Source organism: Paramacrobiotus metropolitanus, unplaced genomic scaffold (genome assembly GCF_019649055.1).
Source record: "Paramacrobiotus metropolitanus isolate TYO unplaced genomic scaffold, Prichtersi_v1.0 Parri_scaffold0000007, whole genome shotgun sequence".
NCBI lineage: Eukaryota > Metazoa > Tardigrada > Eutardigrada > Parachela > Macrobiotidae > Paramacrobiotus > Paramacrobiotus metropolitanus.
In genome coordinates, this window is record NW_026570227.1 from 2,700,997 (window position 1) to 2,719,913 (window position 18,917).

The window sequence follows — 18,917 nt, forward strand, 5'->3', positions numbered from 1 at the left end:
GAGCACGCTTGAACGCTTCCGTGGCGAATGGATGCCCCCGACAAGGGATGATTTCAGCGGGTTTCCACCGACTCCAGTTGTTGCAGCAGCTGTGGTATCAGGCGCGCTCTGAGTTTAAACTTGTGACCGCCGTTGAGTGAACACTCACACACACGTTACAGCCATACAGAGCTACGCCCGCCACGGCCGGTGCGCGCCGTGAGCGCGAACCTAGCCTGCAGCGTGAATTAATAAACTTTATTTTTTTAAAATTACGAAATTGCGATATCTTCGATTAACCGGTGGTTAACCGGTGTACGTCGACGCGGTTTCCCGAACGCACCGGTGTGTGCCGGTGTGGTTTTTGATAAAAACCACACCGCCTATACCAATTTATTTTTTTGAAATTGCACCGCAATTTTTTCAAACCGCACCGGTGCACTGGTAAAAAACCGCACCGTTAACAACCCTACCACCGGAATTGTGGCAGGGCGTGTTGCTACAGTCGGACACTGTGACGCAGACCCGGCTGCGTGGCGTGTGATCGTCGTGCAACCTGATCATGGATTCTTCAGCCATCACTGCCTGTATCGTCCTGGTTCTGGAACACTCTTTACGGTGCAAGCGGATTCCCGATCAGCACTGGCACTATCTATCGTCATCGGCGCTTTTCCACTGCCTCCGCCCCGGCACACGCCACGTTGCGCTGATTGACAAGGCGCACACGATGAACGCCGACGACTGGTTGCAGATTGTCGACGTGGTACCGTATGTGGCGGCGCGGCAGCCCGGCATCCGTCTGACCACACTGTATCTAGTCGGCTGCCGGATTACCATGCTGGTTAACCGGGAAACCGATCATTACTACCGTGTCCGCTGTGTGCAGCACTACCCGCACCCAACGCAGGCTAACCCATATCGGCCGCCGTGTGCGCAGTGCCGTTTGAAGGATTTTGTGCGGGTGTACAGTGGTCTGCCATGTGAAGAACTGCGTATTCTCAATGGTACTGTCGAATGGTACTGGCCAGTTTACCATGCACCGGATCCTCAGCTACACAAGGGCCCCGTCCTGACGAGGAATATCGCGGAGGCGTGTCTGCCGTTAGAGGAGAATTTCGGCTGAACACTGTGGAATGTTTGCGAAGCGGCGTTGCCGGCGCCGAGTGCAGCTGGAACAGCTGGACCAGTGGCTGACAAAGGTGACCAGTCTGGATGCGAACGACAAGCTGAATGTAGCTGCTTGCAAGGTACGGTGCACCAACACGAGCTGTTTCTGGGACCTGACTGCTGCGTATTTCTGTGTTCCTGTGGCACTCTGTTTAGTGAGTTTATTTATTTTTGAACCGTGGACCGATTTCCACTTTTTTAATCACGCATTGTAAGACCGGCACGGACCGTTTGATAAGCGTAGTCTTTAGCTTTTTTTCGTTGGCAGATGCTGTGCGCCACACAGTCGAAGGATCCGCGTCCGTCGTCGCTTTACCACAAAAACCGATGGTGCCGCGATGGCCTGGTCGAGTGGCAGTTGGATAATCTGTCGCGTATAACGTTGCACTTCCTCATGCGACTGTCGTCGGAGGAGGAATGGCGCTGGCGCTCCCGAACCCCGTGATCGTTAGTCACGGAGCACTGGCATCGTCAACAACTTTTACCATGGTTTTCGCATCACTTTGCGCTATGGCTCTGATGGCAGGGTGTAAAACCTGGCAGTGGCACCTGCCAATGGCACTGCCAGTGGCATGGCATGCGATAAAAACTGGAGACTCTGGCAACTGGCAAGCGATAAAAGCTGGCAAATGCCACAAACAATATGGCGGTAGAAACAGCCAGACGTAACCTCGAAGCTGTTGCTGTTGGTGCACTGAACTTTATCGCAACTTTCAAGTCGGACCACATGTACGGCGGCCTGCAAGTGCAGTCTGGTAACAAAGGTCACTCGTACCAGACGTTGTCCAGAAGCCAAACACGGGGTACCGGTCATGAGCTTAACAATAATGAAATCACTTCAGAGCTCTAAGGTAGGCATAGCTCAAATTTTACTGAAGTTTCTTTACCTACTCAGAGTAGTGCTATTTTTCTGTTGCACGCAAACAGCACAACAGGATGTCTGGTAAAAATTTGCAACAAAAACTATAAAATTTATAATTTTTTGTTGCAGATTTTTTAATAACTAAATATTTCAGTACACAATTAGTCACATTTACAGAAACAACGGAAACAGAAACAACAACAACGAAACAGATAGATAAAATACAAGATACATTGCATACTTCTATAGCGCACTGACACCCATATCATCAATAATTCAAACTTACACATACACCCACCAAGACAGCAACATCCCGCCAGATACCTCATAAGAATTTTGCTACAATCCACAGAGCAATAAACAATGGTAGTGGATCTTTAGTACGTCTTCACAATCAGCTCCATTACAAAGTGCTACCCGGTGACTTTCGCAGGTGTCAAGATTGCTGCGGCATCCATACCGAAATTAGAACTGCTTGTGCATAATCAAATACTACTAAAAACTACCAATACTACTACGTAGTAACTATTCAGATCAGTTACTACTAATGTCGAATAACTAACACCTTTTCGTACAGTGGGTTATATGCAAATCGGATAAGGCTCACTGTACGAAATAGTGCCAAGTTGACACGACGACACAGTAACCATAACACACTAACGCTGCTTCCTAATTCGGCTGCGCTGCGCGAAGCTTTTTTGTATCAGGTACGGCTAATATCATATTATTTATACAAATTCTGTGTACAAACGAAACAATTAGCTAGGATACTATAATAAAATAACATAATTTCGTATTTCCGCAAAAACCTGGAAATACGTAAACATACCCAAACGTCAGTTCATAATTCGCCGTCTGTGAGCGGTAAACCGCTTTTAAAGGTAACACATTAAAGTATACAGCACGCTACAACATACTGCAACGATGCAATCATATATTAGCATTTAGCGTTAAAGTGAGAGAACTGCCGTTTAGGATTTCAGTTTACGCGATCAGTTTTACAAAAAAAGCAAACAACTGAACCAAACAAAATGTTCACACTGCGCGCTTGTAGCGCTCTCATAACATGTTTTGGCTGGAAGTACTGTAACATTATCGCTTATAATGGTGTCGGCCAGTTACCGGCAACGTGATGTTTGGATGTGGAGCTTCATTGTAGCATGAAAAACGCGACGCGTCGAGTGCGTGCATACTGCCTGCTTCATTTTATACAGCCGCCGAAGAGCAGTCTTCATGTTTGTGTTACTATTACTGCTGCTTGTGAGTTGCTGATTGTTTGCTGAATATGAAGGCCAAAATAAAGCACGCTATAAAAGATCCAGACAAGCAATAATCCCACTACTAAGCCGTGTAGCGTTAACGTATTACGGTATAAGTGGGTCAGTAAACTCGTAGTGCATATGAAGCCGCGTATTTGAAATACGCGGCTTCATATGCACTACGGTAAACTCAGTATCATGACACTGTTCCACGTATACCTATTTGCAGAAGGTAATAAGCCAGCGACAATTATTAGTGATGCCTTCGAGAAATTTAACGGTTTATCAATTAAAAGCGCAACATTGTCCGGGCGGAGGTACGTACAGCGTTCGTGTTTGTTTTGTAGTAGTACAGTAAAATCTCTCTGTGGAATACAGGCACGGTTATAATATTATCAGTCTCGTATTTAACCGGATGCATTTTATAAAGGACAACTGCCCACAGAGGCCCTGGTATATTTTAGATCGGGGCGGGAGAAAGTAGCAGTATTTTGTAATTGTAACATTAAGACAGTAGCAAGTGTCTGTAGCGCATTACAAATTTAAATTACAGTATTTAATTAGAATTTTACAAGTTTCATTTAGAGTTAATTTTAACTATAATAAAATTAGTATTTCAAGGTTGATAAAATCAGAACACTCTATCGAGATACAGTACTTTTACATAAGTACTGTAATCACATACGAAATTACTTTTTCACAAACAACGTGGAAGTTGCTCGCAGTTATTTACGGTATATGATCGCATCCGGTATCTCTATTGCATTGCAAGATATAGTTGGTTTCGCTTTAAGTCTTCGAATACTTCACCATATTGTAGCAATAGGAATTACACTGTACAGCAAATGGTAGTGTTAATAGCCTTGGTTTACTTTTTTATGGGTTGTTTTCTTGGAGATCGGAACCCTTACTTCCCATACGTTCTGCAGACCGAACCAACGGGTTAGAATTTTCTGAAATTAGTGTTGCTGCAGCTCCCTCCGAGCCTTACTAATTATGCTCCGGTGAATTTGACCCGCACTTTCCGCGCTCACGCGTTTCTTAAGCTTATCAGTCTGCTTTGCTCGCTGAAGCTTGCTTTAAATACTTGCTCCTCTAGCAAAAATCTTACATCGTGCTGCTTAACCGCAACTGGAAGAGCGTGCCTTCCAGCCCGTGTGATCGTTAAACAGCTTCCGGTCAGCATCGCTAGCCTTTCTGTCGTGTTCTCTTGCTCGCATGCTTTTTGACAGGTTTCGGCTACTACTGCGGATATATGTTACCATTTAACAGTCTAGGAAGGCAATGATATTTACCGGTTTAAAGTACTCGTAATAATTTGTTATCACGGCACTACACTTTCCTCACACCGACAGATCGCGATAAGCTGACAGTAAGGTGGATTATTCGACCCGCCTACTGTTAACCGGTAAGTACTATGCTCACTTCTATTTAAATTTTCGGTAGAGTAGCAATTTCTGAAGATTTACCTAAATTATCAAAAAGGTAGTACGTACGTACTAAGTGAAATCAAATTAGTACCATGCCAAGTATGCGGCAGATCGGCAATGCGATTCAGGACACAAAGACAACAGGTATCTTATGTTTTACTGGAATATTTAAGTCGTAGGTCACTCCACTAAAGCTTAAAATTACCGTTGTCTTTATGCCTCGAATTCCGATCATCGCAGCTCACGACCAACATCCCGTGCTCGGCTTCTGGATAATACCTGGCGCGCTGATCTTTGTAATCAAGCAATTTGAAAGACGTGTTATACTTTACTTCCCACTTTCACGCTGTTAGATATGCGCAGTTACGACATCCGCACCTGGCTGTACCCACCACTATATTGTTTGTGGCATCTGCCAGCTTTTATCGCTTGCCAGTTGCCAGAGTCTCCAGTTTTTATCGCATGCCATGCCACTGGCAGTGCCATTGGCAGGTGCCACTGCCAGGTTTTACACCCTGCCTGGCTCTGATAACTGCTTTTTCTGCTCTTGGCACGCCAATTTAACCGGTACTCAGAAGTTTTACGTGTGTCTGCTTTCGTTTGTTGTATTCTTTATTTTTCACTGCACTGTTGGTGACTGGTCAGAAAAAAAAACGTCGAAAACCGCACGTTCCTTGTTCGGAGCTGTTCCGCAGCAGTTGTACGAGACGTGCCTGCACAGTGCAGCACTTCACTTACTCGGTTAGTGCTGCTGCGAATCAAATCCACCACGACACAACGGAAGCACCAAATGTCGGTTCACAACCCGAACAATCTACTGCATGCGGGGAACGTGCGAATATGTCCTGCACATGTGGTAACGTATTTTCACTGTGTCCGCGCGCCGCGCCCGGTGCTTAGCGTCGCTTGGAGGCATTACACGGATGAGTAACGCCATCAGATGCACTTCGCCTTGCTCGGCGGCGATGTTGCGTGGTGGCAGATGGCCCTGAACGAGACCGTTGTAGTGCAAAATAGCCATAATTAATTTTGCCCGGCGGACTACCCAGCGGCACGAAGTTGCCATCGTTCTCTGATGGTTCTAGTCGACTGTAAATCAGGCTCGCTCTATGATCGTCAAAGAAATGTGCTCACGCTGGCGCTTGATTTGTGGCTGCGGTCAGCACCAGCGTTGTTCGCCGTAATGATCACCAGCTCATCGAAGAGCTGCTGTGCCGAAGGCCGATCATCAGCGCAGACCATCAAACACCGGCGCGCGCAAGCAGTTAGCCCCATGTCGACTAGCGCCGTGTTAATAACAACCGGGGCATAGTCACGCAAAATCAGGTACTCCAGTTGGCAACAATTGAGCGGCTGTTCCCATCGTTGCCGGTAATTATATCACCCTGACTGTTGCAGTACACCTCCGTATACTGACCCGTTACGCAGTGAAGGAACTGAACGATAATACAGCCAAAACTCCAGATATCCGTGGATGGGCCGGGCAGCGCTTGCCACACCCTGTCTGGTGCGCATCCTAAGATCCTGAGCATTTCCGGCGATATGTAGCGTACACTATCCTCCAGGATGTTGGCCTTCTGCCCGCGAACGACGCTGCGCAGTACAGTATCAAGGCAGTCCCAGTCGGAAATCCGCAGTTGCTTCGGATCAGGATCGGCACCGTGCAGAACAATATTTGCTGGTTTCAGGTCGCCGTGTACAAGACCGTTGCTATGCAGGAACGCTAGTCCGTCGGCGATTTGCGTAGCATAATGCGCAGCCAGTACGGGATTCATCAACGTTTCGGTGCTCTGCATCACACGCTTAATGCGTTCTCGAGATCGCCATCTAAAAGGCGGTAGCCAGTGAAAACGATTGTAAAGACTAAATCGGCCAGCCGATCCGTGGTTAAAACTATTAATAATTTAATTAAACAATAATTCAATATGATTTATTTTAAATCAACTTAATAATTTAAGATAGTATTTCAATCATTTTATTTCAGCTTTAATAAAAACTTTTGAGCTTTTAGTTAAGTTTTAATAAAAACAGGATACAACAGGAATATCCAAGGGCATAGACCATCGGTGCGGGGTTCGAACAGACAACCGCTTATTTGCAAATATGCGCTAAAACTCGAAGCTTATACTTTTTTATTTCAGCACTGTTTGCAGAGCTCAGTAGGCGCGTTTTATATTTTATTGCACTTCACTCGGTGGCGTATAATTTTTTAATTTTTTTTTTGCTTCTGTTCAGTAAGAGAGAACATAGCGAAATACCAATTTTGTAATAATATATTTGACGTACCGGGGTTATAATCCATCATCAACTGAACAAATTCTCCGAAATGAGAAGAAGAATAAATTGTGATCGAATGGTACGCGGCGAGATGGGGATGTTTAAGCCTTAAAAGCAAGCCAAATCTCTCGAGAAGTCTTTGCTTCGTTTCCATATTTTCCTGGATATTCAACCATTGTATTGCCGCTCTCTTGACAGCCACGGTACTTGGTCCAGCATAATCGCCGCACTGTGTAATTTCCGTCAGGAACATTGAAGAAAATGCTCCTTGCCTAAGGTAATCCCAATTCCCATAGACATACTGGCAATTGGCACCCATCTGAACAATTGGTGTGATACTGGCCATTCCGGGGATTTACGACTCAAGATACTTAAAGAATGAAATACAGCGGAGAACCATTCATCACACATGCAGAATACTCGTTTGGTAAATAATTTTGTGTCTGATATTATATGGACGAATATCTACATCTATATGGTTCACTTGCACGCCTGCAGCATTCAGTTCTGACTGCCTTATGATTTTGACTTTGTCAGGGGCGAGAAACTCGTACATCACACACAGGTTAAGCAATGTTTACCTTCCGGCGTTGTATATGTATGAACCGCTGTGTGAACAGACTTGCAAACTGGCAACACATTCTCACCTTGCCGTTATCAGATTCTTTTCACCGGTACGACCGTATGAGCATGTACAGTATCTGTACATATTCACATTCATAGTAAAAATTAATAATGTATGACATACCGCTGCACGTATAACTTTACTTTCTGTCCTCACAAATTTCACATCTCTTGTAGCCTACCGTTCGACACGATGAAAAAACCTTTCGGAAGGATTGCTTTACCTTTCTAATGTCCATCGGAAACTAGACGTTTTTTTATCCTAATAATGGTTTCCCAATGCAAGCAGATTTATCATACAGAAAAAGCCGCATGAAGCAGCGCAATCAAAAAATTAATGAAAAGAAACATGTGCCCGTCGAGCCCTTCGCACTGTTTTTACACCGTCAATTCTTCCGACAAAGTGGCACGGGTTCCGCAGATACTTCTAGTCTTGCAGGTGGACAGTATCACCTACCAAAAAGGAGGCATTAAAAACCAAAATAGTCAGCTTTGCACAGCCGTACGATTTTCAGGGTTACTTACCACTAGGAATTTGTTAAGAAAATTATAGCAACCGCTAAGAATTACAGCTTCCAGAATGTCGCACCAAGGCTCCTTACCGATTTTAAACCGTGCCGTCTTAATGCCGCTCACCACGGCGCCCCTTTCAGTTCCCCCCGAATCTCCCTGGCCGACCGCCGGATGCTGCGCTGGGTTCACTGTTTCGTGAACAGGCACTGCTGGCGCAGTAGGAGTTCCGGCTGTAGTCGGTCCGCCAGGGTGTTCCTTGGAATGACTTCTCGGTGCTTGTCCGTTTGGATCCAGAATGGACGTTCGAGGGGCTCCCGTCTGCAGTGTGTGGTGGTGTCTGCGGTCACATCCACGTTAACGATAAAGGAGAACGTGGACACCGTCTGGCCCGTTGCAGACTCCGCAGTCTCCCAAATGATGGTGGCGTTGGCATTCCTGGTTGTGGTTGTTCTGTAATCGAGCGTTCGCTGAAGCTCTCGTCGTTGGCCGAGTGGAACGTGGTATCACCCTCCGAGAGTGAGTCAAAAGAGAAATCCGTTATCTCCTCCATAATGATAAGAAGAAAGTTAAGCAATAAAAAGATCCGAGCAAAATATAATATTTAAGCAGCGCTCCAATAAAACTGTAATCTTGAATTTTAGATTTACTAGAAATGCGGCCGCATTATTAATGAACGTACCACGTACTACTGCCGTTTTCTAGGGAGTGCTAAACGACGCTAATGGACAGCAGCTACTCTGAGCCTTTTAGCCGGCTGAATTGCGGACCAATCATATTTTAAGGGTTAGCGCAGGATGTTCTATGTACTTACAAGTGTATGAGGAGGATTATAGTTGAGTCGGTAGCGCATAGCTGCTGCGAGTTAAACTGAACACTGTGTCCGTAAGTGTTTGACGTAATTGCCAACCATGGATGGTTGCACAAGCCAATAGCTGCGGTGGGTAAGTAGGTAAGCAGTGCAACCCCCCACGTATGACTGTTGCTCAGTTGTTAGAAATGCAACCATCCACGGTTGACTGTTACGTCAGTAGCTTACGGAAATGGTGTTCAATTTAACTCGCAGCAGCTATGTATGCGCTACCGACTCAACTATAATCCTCCTCGTACATGTAGTACGTGCGTTGGAACCCCCGACCGCATTAAAGCCAGCGGCGTTGCGAGCGTCGGCTAATCAGATATTGATCGCAGAGTTCCTCGTTCCGCATGAAGAATTTATAAATTCTAGCTATCAGTAAGCCTGCAAGTTATGCTGCTCGAATGTTTTCTGATTAAAGTAGGTGAAATCTTTTGCCCGTGCCGAACAGGCCGAGAACGATTTATAATTTTTAACGAGTGTAATGCACTGCATCCTACCGAAACCGGCGAAAAGTTGTTGCCCATACAGTATATGAATGCCCAGCGCCCGGCCAAATATTACGCGTTATTAGTACGTACCAAAATGTCGAAATGTTCTTTCAGAATGTAAATTTCTGTATTAAAATTACTACACAAGAAAATTATCGCGGTAATCATTAATCACATAAAAAATTTTAGGGCCTATCGTACGCACCAACCGACTCCTATTTAATAGAAGGATAAATCCTGAGTATGACCAGCTTCGATTATTTGCGTGACTTATAAAGCTGGTAAACGAGCCTTCTCGAACTTGCACAGAGGCTGAAAACCCATACCGAGAATATGGGCAACGTTCTTTGTCAAAATACCGCTGAAAACGCTAATACAGAGGTGCAGTGGACGCCATAAATGTGGTTACACCCATAGCCGATGGTCCTAAGCACTGTGAGCGCTGTCGGCTATCAGTGTTAAACCACATTTGTGGCGTCCACGGTACGGTACATCAAGCGCGGTATAGCCACGAGCAAGTAGAATACTTTGTTTTTTTAAACCGGTTGTTGACAGGTACCGATAAGCATTTTGCCAGCGGACATTCGGTAAACCCAAGCTATCTTTCAAACGGGAAATAGCCCTACATAAAATTTTTTCAAGTTAACTGTTTTTCAAGCTGCACCATTGCTACATATCATTACGTAGCATCGGTGTAGTTCTTCAGTTCTTGCTGTATGTGTACAATACAGGCTACAAAATTAATATGTTTGATTTCGTTGTTTGTTTCGTCCTAAGCGCTCTCGATGTTTTTACGCTGGCATCTCCAAGTAATCTACCGACAAGTAAGTTACAGAAACAAACGTTGCGGACTTATTTCCACGTTCATGATACACCAATATTGTGTAGACTGGCGAGATTTCATTGATCCCGAAATCCTGGCTAAAGGCAGCGACGCTAGTCTTTACGACAGTGACCTGTTGGAAGGCGACATTACTGGCCTCGAATCGTTGCAAGTAAGTACTAATTTCTCAATTCCTCGATGTGTGATTGCTGTAAAAAAAAAATCTAATGTGTCTGTCTAGACAGAAATTAAGTTCAACGAAATTCTCCTGCAGCGTTATTAAAACTTTTCCCTTTTCTGGTTACAGTTGTCACATGGAGCAGCCAATGCCATTGACAATGCTGGTTCCTTTTGGCCTAATAACACCATCCCGTACACATTTACCAAGAAGCCATTTGCAACACTGAGTAAAACATTACCTTAACAATTTTACAACACCAGGAACGTTATCTGTTGTACTGTTAGCATTGCATGGATAACCCTAACCATAAGTGTACATCTCTGAATTCGTTAGCAACACAAGAAATCCGAATTGTGTTGGAGTCGATGGATATCATCAGTTACATGACCGGAAACTGTGTCCAGTTTGTACCGCGGACAGAAGAAGAAGACTACATACATATTCAGAAGGGACTTCAGTCCGTCATCCTCTGCTGATCCCGAGCCAAGTAACCCTTTAAAATTTTATGTTTCTCTTTATCACAGGTGCATGTCAAATACTGGCCGAACTGGTGGAAAGCAGACAGTGACGTTTGCAACGGGATGTCTGAGGAATCACGGAGATGTGCAGCACGAACTGATGCACACCATGGGATTCTTCCATGAGCATTCTCGAGCGGATCGCGACCAGCATGTAATCATTATTTGGGATAACATCCCTGTGAGTAAGGTTATAGATTCTATTAAAAGCATTACGACGATCTTCCGCGTACAGTGCACGACGCTCATTTTTCCCAAGGCGATAAAGAGCAGTTCGCAATGCATCAGTCCGGGAATACATACGGTCTTCCTTACGACTATGAATCGATCATGCATTATAAATATAATGCCTTTGCCAAGGACAGTAGAATTCCCACCATTGTACCAAAAGTCAATCGGGCCAGAATTGGTCAGAGCGAAAATTTAAGCCCGTTGGATGTGGCGCGTATCCATCGACGGTTCCGATGCCCGGTAGCAGCAGCTAATACGTTCTTAGGTATCGTCTGTGTGTACGGTTTTTACATACGCGCACCTCCGGTACGCATTCGTATTTATTGCCGAATGAGTTGTTTATCTTTTTGAGAAGGACTGAAGAAGACTATTAACACTCCACAATTTCCGGAAACCGACGGTAACTGCAAATGAAAGAGAATTATTGTGCGAAGAGAAATTTAATAATGAAATTGAGCGAAACACCAGCCAGGGATACCGTGCAGTAATGTTAACCATTTCGTGACCTAAATGTTTTAATTGATCCGCACAACTTGTCCCATAAAAATAAAATCTCAAAACTCATGGCTGCTTTGATTACGAGTAGCAAAGATTTAGTAAGATTTTTCTAAATGAAATTTCATGAAGTACTACCCTGTTTGTATTTAGAAAAAGTCTCTAATGGAAGACGAACGGTTACTTCATCATCCGCATCATCAACATCAACATCGTCGTCGGTTATTGTCGATGCTGGCGAGCCGTTCCCGGTGTTTTCCGATGCTCCGATGCGGGAGGACGAATGCAAGGCTCAGATTACTGCTAACTGTCGACCTCCGGACGCTTATAGGTCCTGTACAGAATTTAAAGGATTATTTATAATATGCACCTCCACACCTCCAAGCACCCACGAGATTACTACAATGACCACGTCCATGTCCAAACCTCCGCTGCGACCAATTGAGATGCACATGGCCGATGGACCCATACTAACGCCAAAAAATTTTCAATCCATTGAAAAACAAGTCATTGCTTTGAGCTTTCAAAATGCCTGAATTCCCGTTCGCTCGGCCGCCTGCCGGGTCTGCGTTTAGCTAACTTGCTGCAACTGAGCGTTGTTGACTGTACCGATCTGGATATTAAGAAAAACGATATCAAATTCTTCGTAAATTGCGCATATTTACTTTTGGAAGTGGGATGTATACTCGGTCGACGCTTCGTGCTGTGGAAATGGACGCCTTCACCAATTTGCCTGATTTACGAGTGCTTTCACTAGAGTACGAAGCATGGCTGTATCCTCCACCATACGACTACATCATCAGCTTGCACTGTAACTGTTCGTACGCGTGGTACCGACGCTGGCAGCAGGATAACACGGAGCTCCTTAGCGAAACTGCGGCGGGATATGTGTACGCACTGAACGGGTCGTTTAAAAATCCTGTTTATCTCCGGAAGAATCTGTACTTACCGGTCGACTGCAAATCGCCACCGTCCGGACAGTCTGATATGAATTCTGACCAGGTGGAACACTCGGTGAACGTCCCTAACTGCCCTTCGTCAACCTTTGTAGACTAACTAAGGCTTTACTCAGGACGTGCGCTGCTCATAACCGACGCTTGTGGTGTACAGTGCTGATTTGTTTTAGTAGCTTAACCATGTTTGACATGTTAAAGTATCATCCTAATTGTCAGCAGTTTTCACTGATGTGTTTGAACCGATAAAATAGTACATATACAGTAGCATATTATTAATAAATTTGGCAATCAGCTTAAGCTGAATTTTAATTTTGTGTACCTACCGCAGAAGTGCATGAAATTTTATTTATAAGAAAGTAGAATGTATTCTGTATGCACTATGTACGGTCACGCACAGATTTCATGCAGTCGGCTTTCAATGCGATCGATTTCTCTGTAGGGAAATTCATTCATTTCAATAAAACCCGCGCAATCTTTCAGCATATTTACTGACGACAATTTGCCGATTGTGGGGATTACCGCCGATTACGTTCTCCATTCGGAGGTAAGCGCGATCGGTGGAACGAAAAGCACGTACGAAAAGCACGGATGAACCGGTAATTAATGTAAGTACCTAATTTGATGTTGCAACTAGCATGTCAAATTGTAAAAACAAATTCTTTGACAATTTTTACATGAGTGCGAAAGAGACTTATGGTACTCTTAGATTTCAGAGTACATACACCGTCGTCGCCGATGTCAGAGAAAGCAGTGAAAATCCTCTAGAGGGAGGATCTTGACGACTTTCTTTTATTCTTATACATGATAACATGATCATGAGTTCCAGTGATTCCAGGCGTGCACACCGCAGAGACTTCCTACACATTTAATCTGTATAAAGAATTATCGCCCACACGGTAATTACAGATACCATCTTGTTGCCACAGCACATTTCCGGCTGGCGGAAGCATTCATGCCGATGCCGATACGACGATTTTAAGCAAATTAGCAGGGTACCAAGATATGTACAGATAATGCATTTTGTACATAATCTGTACAATTACATATATTGCATTTTGCTGTTCCTAATGATTTAGGCGTTGCTGGCGGTCATATTCTATCTAACTCTTGTTCGTACTATTGTAAATTTTAAATAAATATCACTTGTTTTTTATTTTACTTACCCACTGACGCCCATTGGTGTTGGGGCGCAACAGGGTCTTCAAATTCTTTTTCTTAATGAACAACAGCAATTATTCGATATCTAATAGCGTAATTAGCGTCACGAGACCTTACAGCAGCAATAAAGAAACAAACCACACTGGAATCTTAAATCCCTCAAGAACCACGAGGTCGCGAAAGTCGCCAATTTCGAACTTTCTGACCTCCCGAAGGTCCTGCTAATTAACTAATTAGTCACTGAGTTAATTAATCTGAGATAATTCAGTAATGTACTATCAGTAATGCTTTATTAGAAAATAACAAGCGTCGGTTTTGAAAGTTAAACAGTGGATGGCCACAGTCCACTGAAAACTTGTGTTGCGTGGAGACACCATTGGGCATGTATGGTCCTGAAGTACGGGCGGGCGCAATTTCGACACTTTTATAATTATGTAAATCGGATAAGGTCTTGTTGGTTCGGCCCTCTAACATGCTCCACGTGGTCCTGCTTGCCGGAACTCTTCCAAAAACGATTTAGTTGGGCGATACCCTGGGCGGTCGGCTATGGCCCTCAAACGAACGAATCGGTGGCCGTTTCTGGACAACCTAACCTTCAAGATAACCGGGCGTGGTAACCTTCCTTGGCAGTCTGCAATAGTGCGTTACCACTGTAATCGGCATGACAACCCTGCAGCCTGGCTTGCGTCTTGTGCGATCTACTGCATTTTACACGAATCGGACCTTACAGCGGTTTAGGCGTGCCGCGTGCAGGAAAAAAATACGTCGGTCTCCTTGAGCCGTGGATGATAGCAACTCCAGTAAGCACATGACCGGTAGTCAGTAGTGACCTTTGCGCCAGGTGCAAAGGTATTAATAACATTCGGCCGATGCTGAGTTCATGATGGCAGCTGCTGTTTCCAGAAATGCTGATGTGAACTTTAGTACATCACTACCGCACGTACTACTGGACCGTCTTTGCTGATTTCTAATTCAAACGCTGCGGCTACCGGCCTGCATCCATAAAAGTGCAATCATGCACCATGCATGCAGTGTAAAAGCAGCTCAGCGTGGGATAACCGATAAAGACTTTCGGCGGCGATTTCTTGTACGAAAAGTAATGCTATTTTGAGAATTGGAATGGTGATAATCGCTGCATTTGTTGTGCCCAGTTATCCACCCATTGGTACATCGTGCAGAAACCGTTTCTTTTATTTTCCAGTTTTGCTGACCAATGGTCAGTTAACGGACCACTACAATACCCTTGTTTTGAAGCGCTCTTTATGGTCTGTACGATAAACGTTTTTGTTTCGGTCAGATGTTGTTCGCCAAATTGCTATAGAATTAAATGTTTTCGTGACTAGGACCGTCTGCGCCCAATGGTGTTGCTAAACGCCCATGTCACCGCCGGTGACCTATGGTCAGTACAAGCACACAAAAAATTCCCTTTCTTAATTGAAGTTTTTCATCGGGAAATCCCGGTTTTCACCAAGAAACTCCCACCCGTTCGGGAGCGTTGGAGGGTTAAATAGACATCAACGTCTACAGCTGCTGCAATATTATAATTTATTTTATTCCCCAAAACTACCAATTAAACATTCAACGTTGCCGTTTTACCCTGCATGACGTTAATCTGGATAATTAAAATGCGTAGGCGACGCTGGGTTAGGCGAGCATCGCCAACGTTATGCTGGAATGCTTGTTTTCTGTCTCACAGGCCGCAGTATCCTCTCCCTTCTTGCGAGATTGTGTGGTGTAACTGTTCACCGTACATTAGCTGTATACCTACATTACTATACATTAACACCGTCAGTGCGGGGAGTAAATATCTGAAAATGCACTATCCAGTGTGGGTATCTTTGATGATATTTTGTGACACAAAAAAGTATCGACGAAATCCTGAATTGACACATCTGATACCCCGATTGCTAGCCTAGAGGCCCGACTGTGCTCATAGTTCGGAAAGGAAAGTGGCTCTTGACTCTGAGAACAGCAGTGCCGGGAAAGTGTTTGCGGAACCATGCGGACCTTTGACGATGCCGAACCGAAACCAGTCATCGACAAAGCCATGGGGGTCCACAGTGATCGCCTTCTGCTCTCTAAGCCGTTGGATGACCTGCGCGTCAGACGCACTTTTAATTTCATCCAAGACAGCTTCATAGCGTTTGTCAAGATCAACTCATTGCCCATGCTCATTGAATATAAACCTAAAATCAGTTAGATTGGCTTGACTGAGTTTAGGTTAAATTTACTTTACGCTAAACCCAGTCGAGCCCATCTCTGAACGACTTAAAAGCCATCTGCTGATCTTCATGAGCAATGATGACAAAAACCACGCAAACTCATTAGCAGCGTTAAAGAATTTCCTGAAGACTACAGGAAGAAGCTTCTACTGATACTACTACTCTTCTACTACTAGAAGTATTTGTTTTTATCAGCACGAAAAAAGAAAACTCCAGAATTACAAAATTCTTCTTTGGTCTCCACAATTCTTTGGAGACCCCAGGAATTTTGTAATTTTTGAGTTTTCTCTATTTTCTCCACCATCTGCATTTTCTCGACCGATCGGTGGGAAATACATAATCCGGAGACGCTTAAGATATTCCTGGAAGACTATTTGACTGGCAAGCTGTTTTCTCTACCTTAACCAGCCTCCCAAGCGAACCATGTATTGAAGGCGGAAGATGTCGCACGCAGAAATACCACAAAGACACCGCCTGGTGGTGGCAATAATTTAACGAGCGTGAGCGCTCAGATCTGTCCCGCTGCGCTTGCCGATAACTACGACAACAATGATAATTCCAAGCGGCGCTCGGAAATGAGTCGGAATCACCATTGTCGTCACAGTAATCATTACTGGGAAGTCCCGAAAGTGCACCACTTCCGGCTAACGCTATAAACCAGTAAAGCCAGAAAACGGTTGTATGTACCGGTTCGAGCTAAGCACGAGTACCATCCAGAAAAGTCGAATAAGAAACCGAACAACAAAATTTTAGCATCTGTCTCGCTCTTTATTAAAACCGTTGGCTCTCTTTCAGGTTCAGGAAGCCGACACATGGTTAACAATGAATCTTGGTTAAATTATCCCTTTTGTACTTCTTTAATAAATTAGTAAATTTCTAATAGCTCTTCCACATTATATTTTTAAAAATTATTAATGCGTGACCGATGTTCCAGGAAGTCCCGCTTTGTTGAACATAGAGGACCTTCGCTTTGCGTCGGTCGACAAAGTACTTTGGTCATCATAGGTTCAGTATAAACCTTCTAAATGAAATGAAATTTGATTGATTAATGCCCTGCTATTATTTAGAGAAAGTTTCTACTGGAAGATGAACTTCTGTCCATCTACTTTTCTACCCGTCTGCCCATCTACGAACGACCATCGTCGTCATTATCAACATCAACATTGTGGCCCGCGCTCAAGCTCGGACTTGGACTACTAAAACTTGGACTTGGACCGAACTTGGACTTCATAACTTGGACTTGGACTTCCTAACTTGGACTTCTCAACTTGAACTTCTAAAATTGGACTTCCTAACTTGGACTTGGAAACGTGCACAAAATTAGTATGCCTAAGAAACCTAAGAAACCAAAGTAACCTAAGAAACCTAAGAAACCTAAGAATCCTAAGAAACCTAAGAAGCCTAAGAAACCTAAGAAACCTCAGAATCCTAAGAACCAATTAACACAATTATTGATCTTATGCATGTACATAGTAGTACATAAAATTTTACATAATATTTTAATAATAATATTATGTAACTACAGTACAATGTATTATGTATAGTCTAGGCTCGTACAAAGAGCATACAATGTCATAATACGTGTAAGTACATGTATCATGTATGTACTCTGTAGAGTGTATCACGTACGCACGCACGCACAGATACGAGTATCATGCAGTCGGCTTTGAGCGCGATCGATTTTCCTGCAAGGAAATCCAATCGTTTCTATAAAACCCGAGCAATCTTCAAACAGATTTACTGGCGATAGTTTGCTGGTTGTGGTGATGGTTCCGTTCGCAATGTAAGCGCGATCGGTGGAACGAAAATTACGTACATGCACCAATAAAATTCGGCCACTACGCGGATGAACCGATAAATGTAAGTACATTTGATTTTGCAACTGGCAAAACTGGCAAAACTGGAAAAACAAATGCAGCGACAATTTTATGTGTCGAAAAAGTTATTATGGTTGGGTTGTTAAGGGGATTAAAAGCAAAATGAGTTGTTATGATAATTATAATATTGCAGCAAGCTGCAGACATTGAAGCTTATTCAACTAAGATAAAAAATAAATTATATTAATTTAAAATTTAAAATGCCCTGTAGTAATAATAAGAGTTAGGGAGAATATGACCACTGGTAACGGCTAAATTATTTGCAGTAGCAAAATATATAATATGTGGACATAATATGTATATATTTAAATATGTTAGAGCGCCGCTGATTTCCTTAAAACCGTCGTATCGGCGTCGGCTTGAATGCTTCCGCCCGCCGGAAATGTGCTGTTACATCAAGATAATAATTACCGTGTGGGCGATAATAATCTTTATACAAATGAAATGTGTATAATGTCACTGCAGTCTGCACTCTGAAATCACTGGAAAACATCAGTCGTGTAAAAGGGAAAGAAAGCCGTCAAAATCCTCTAGAAGATTTTTTCTGCTTTCTTTGACGCCTGCGACGATGGTGTTTGTACTCTGAAATCTGAGAGTACCTGCACATTCAATGCCGTCACCCTGGCGGCGCCTTTTTATCATTCATGACAGTAATCTGGATTATTACGACCTTACCCAAAGTGGTCGATGTATGCGTGCGCGACGCCGTTAGGCTGGAAGTGTTTATTAATTTTTCTGTCTCACAAGCCGTAAAACCCATTCTTTTCGCCCGAGATTGTGGCTGTTACAGTTAAGAGATTGTGGCTGTTACTCGTGAACGTATATAAGTTATACGATCACGAGATTAACTGTAACAGGGAGAAATATTTGAAAATGTTTTAATTGTGGGCTTCGTCGATTACATCAAAATTATAATCGGCTATCCGAACGACGGCTATCCGTTTTCCTGTCCGAAATAAGCACATTCGGAGTTCCGACTGTGCTTAGTTCGGATAAGAAAG

The 18,917-nt window shown here is 43.8% G+C and overlaps 1 protein-coding gene across 3 annotated transcripts in view; it reads left to right on the top strand.

Moving 5' to 3' along the window:
- Positions 1-10,080: 10,080 nt before the first annotated feature.
- The window catches only part of LOC129582237 (zinc metalloproteinase nas-6-like), a 57,356-nt gene continuing 48,519 nt past the window's right edge, over positions 10,081-18,917 (top strand). The window contains exons 1-8 of one of the 3 annotated variants that reach the window (XM_055473707.1): positions 10,081-10,279; positions 10,344-10,450; positions 10,586-10,685; positions 10,793-10,916; positions 10,984-11,162; positions 11,237-11,473; positions 11,561-11,608; positions 11,857-12,905. In XM_055473707.1, the coding sequence (XP_055329682.1) occupies positions 10,201-10,279; positions 10,344-10,450; positions 10,586-10,685; positions 10,793-10,916; positions 10,984-11,162; positions 11,237-11,473; positions 11,561-11,608; positions 11,857-12,239 (1,257 nt within the window). In that variant the 5' untranslated portion in view covers positions 10,081-10,200 and the 3' untranslated portion in view covers positions 12,240-12,905. Of the gene's footprint in view, positions 10,280-10,343; positions 10,451-10,585; positions 10,686-10,792; positions 10,917-10,983; positions 11,163-11,236; positions 11,474-11,560; positions 11,609-11,856; positions 12,906-18,917 lie in introns of those variants that run through there. The other 2 variants (XM_055473708.1, XM_055473706.1) reach the window with 2 other exon arrangements.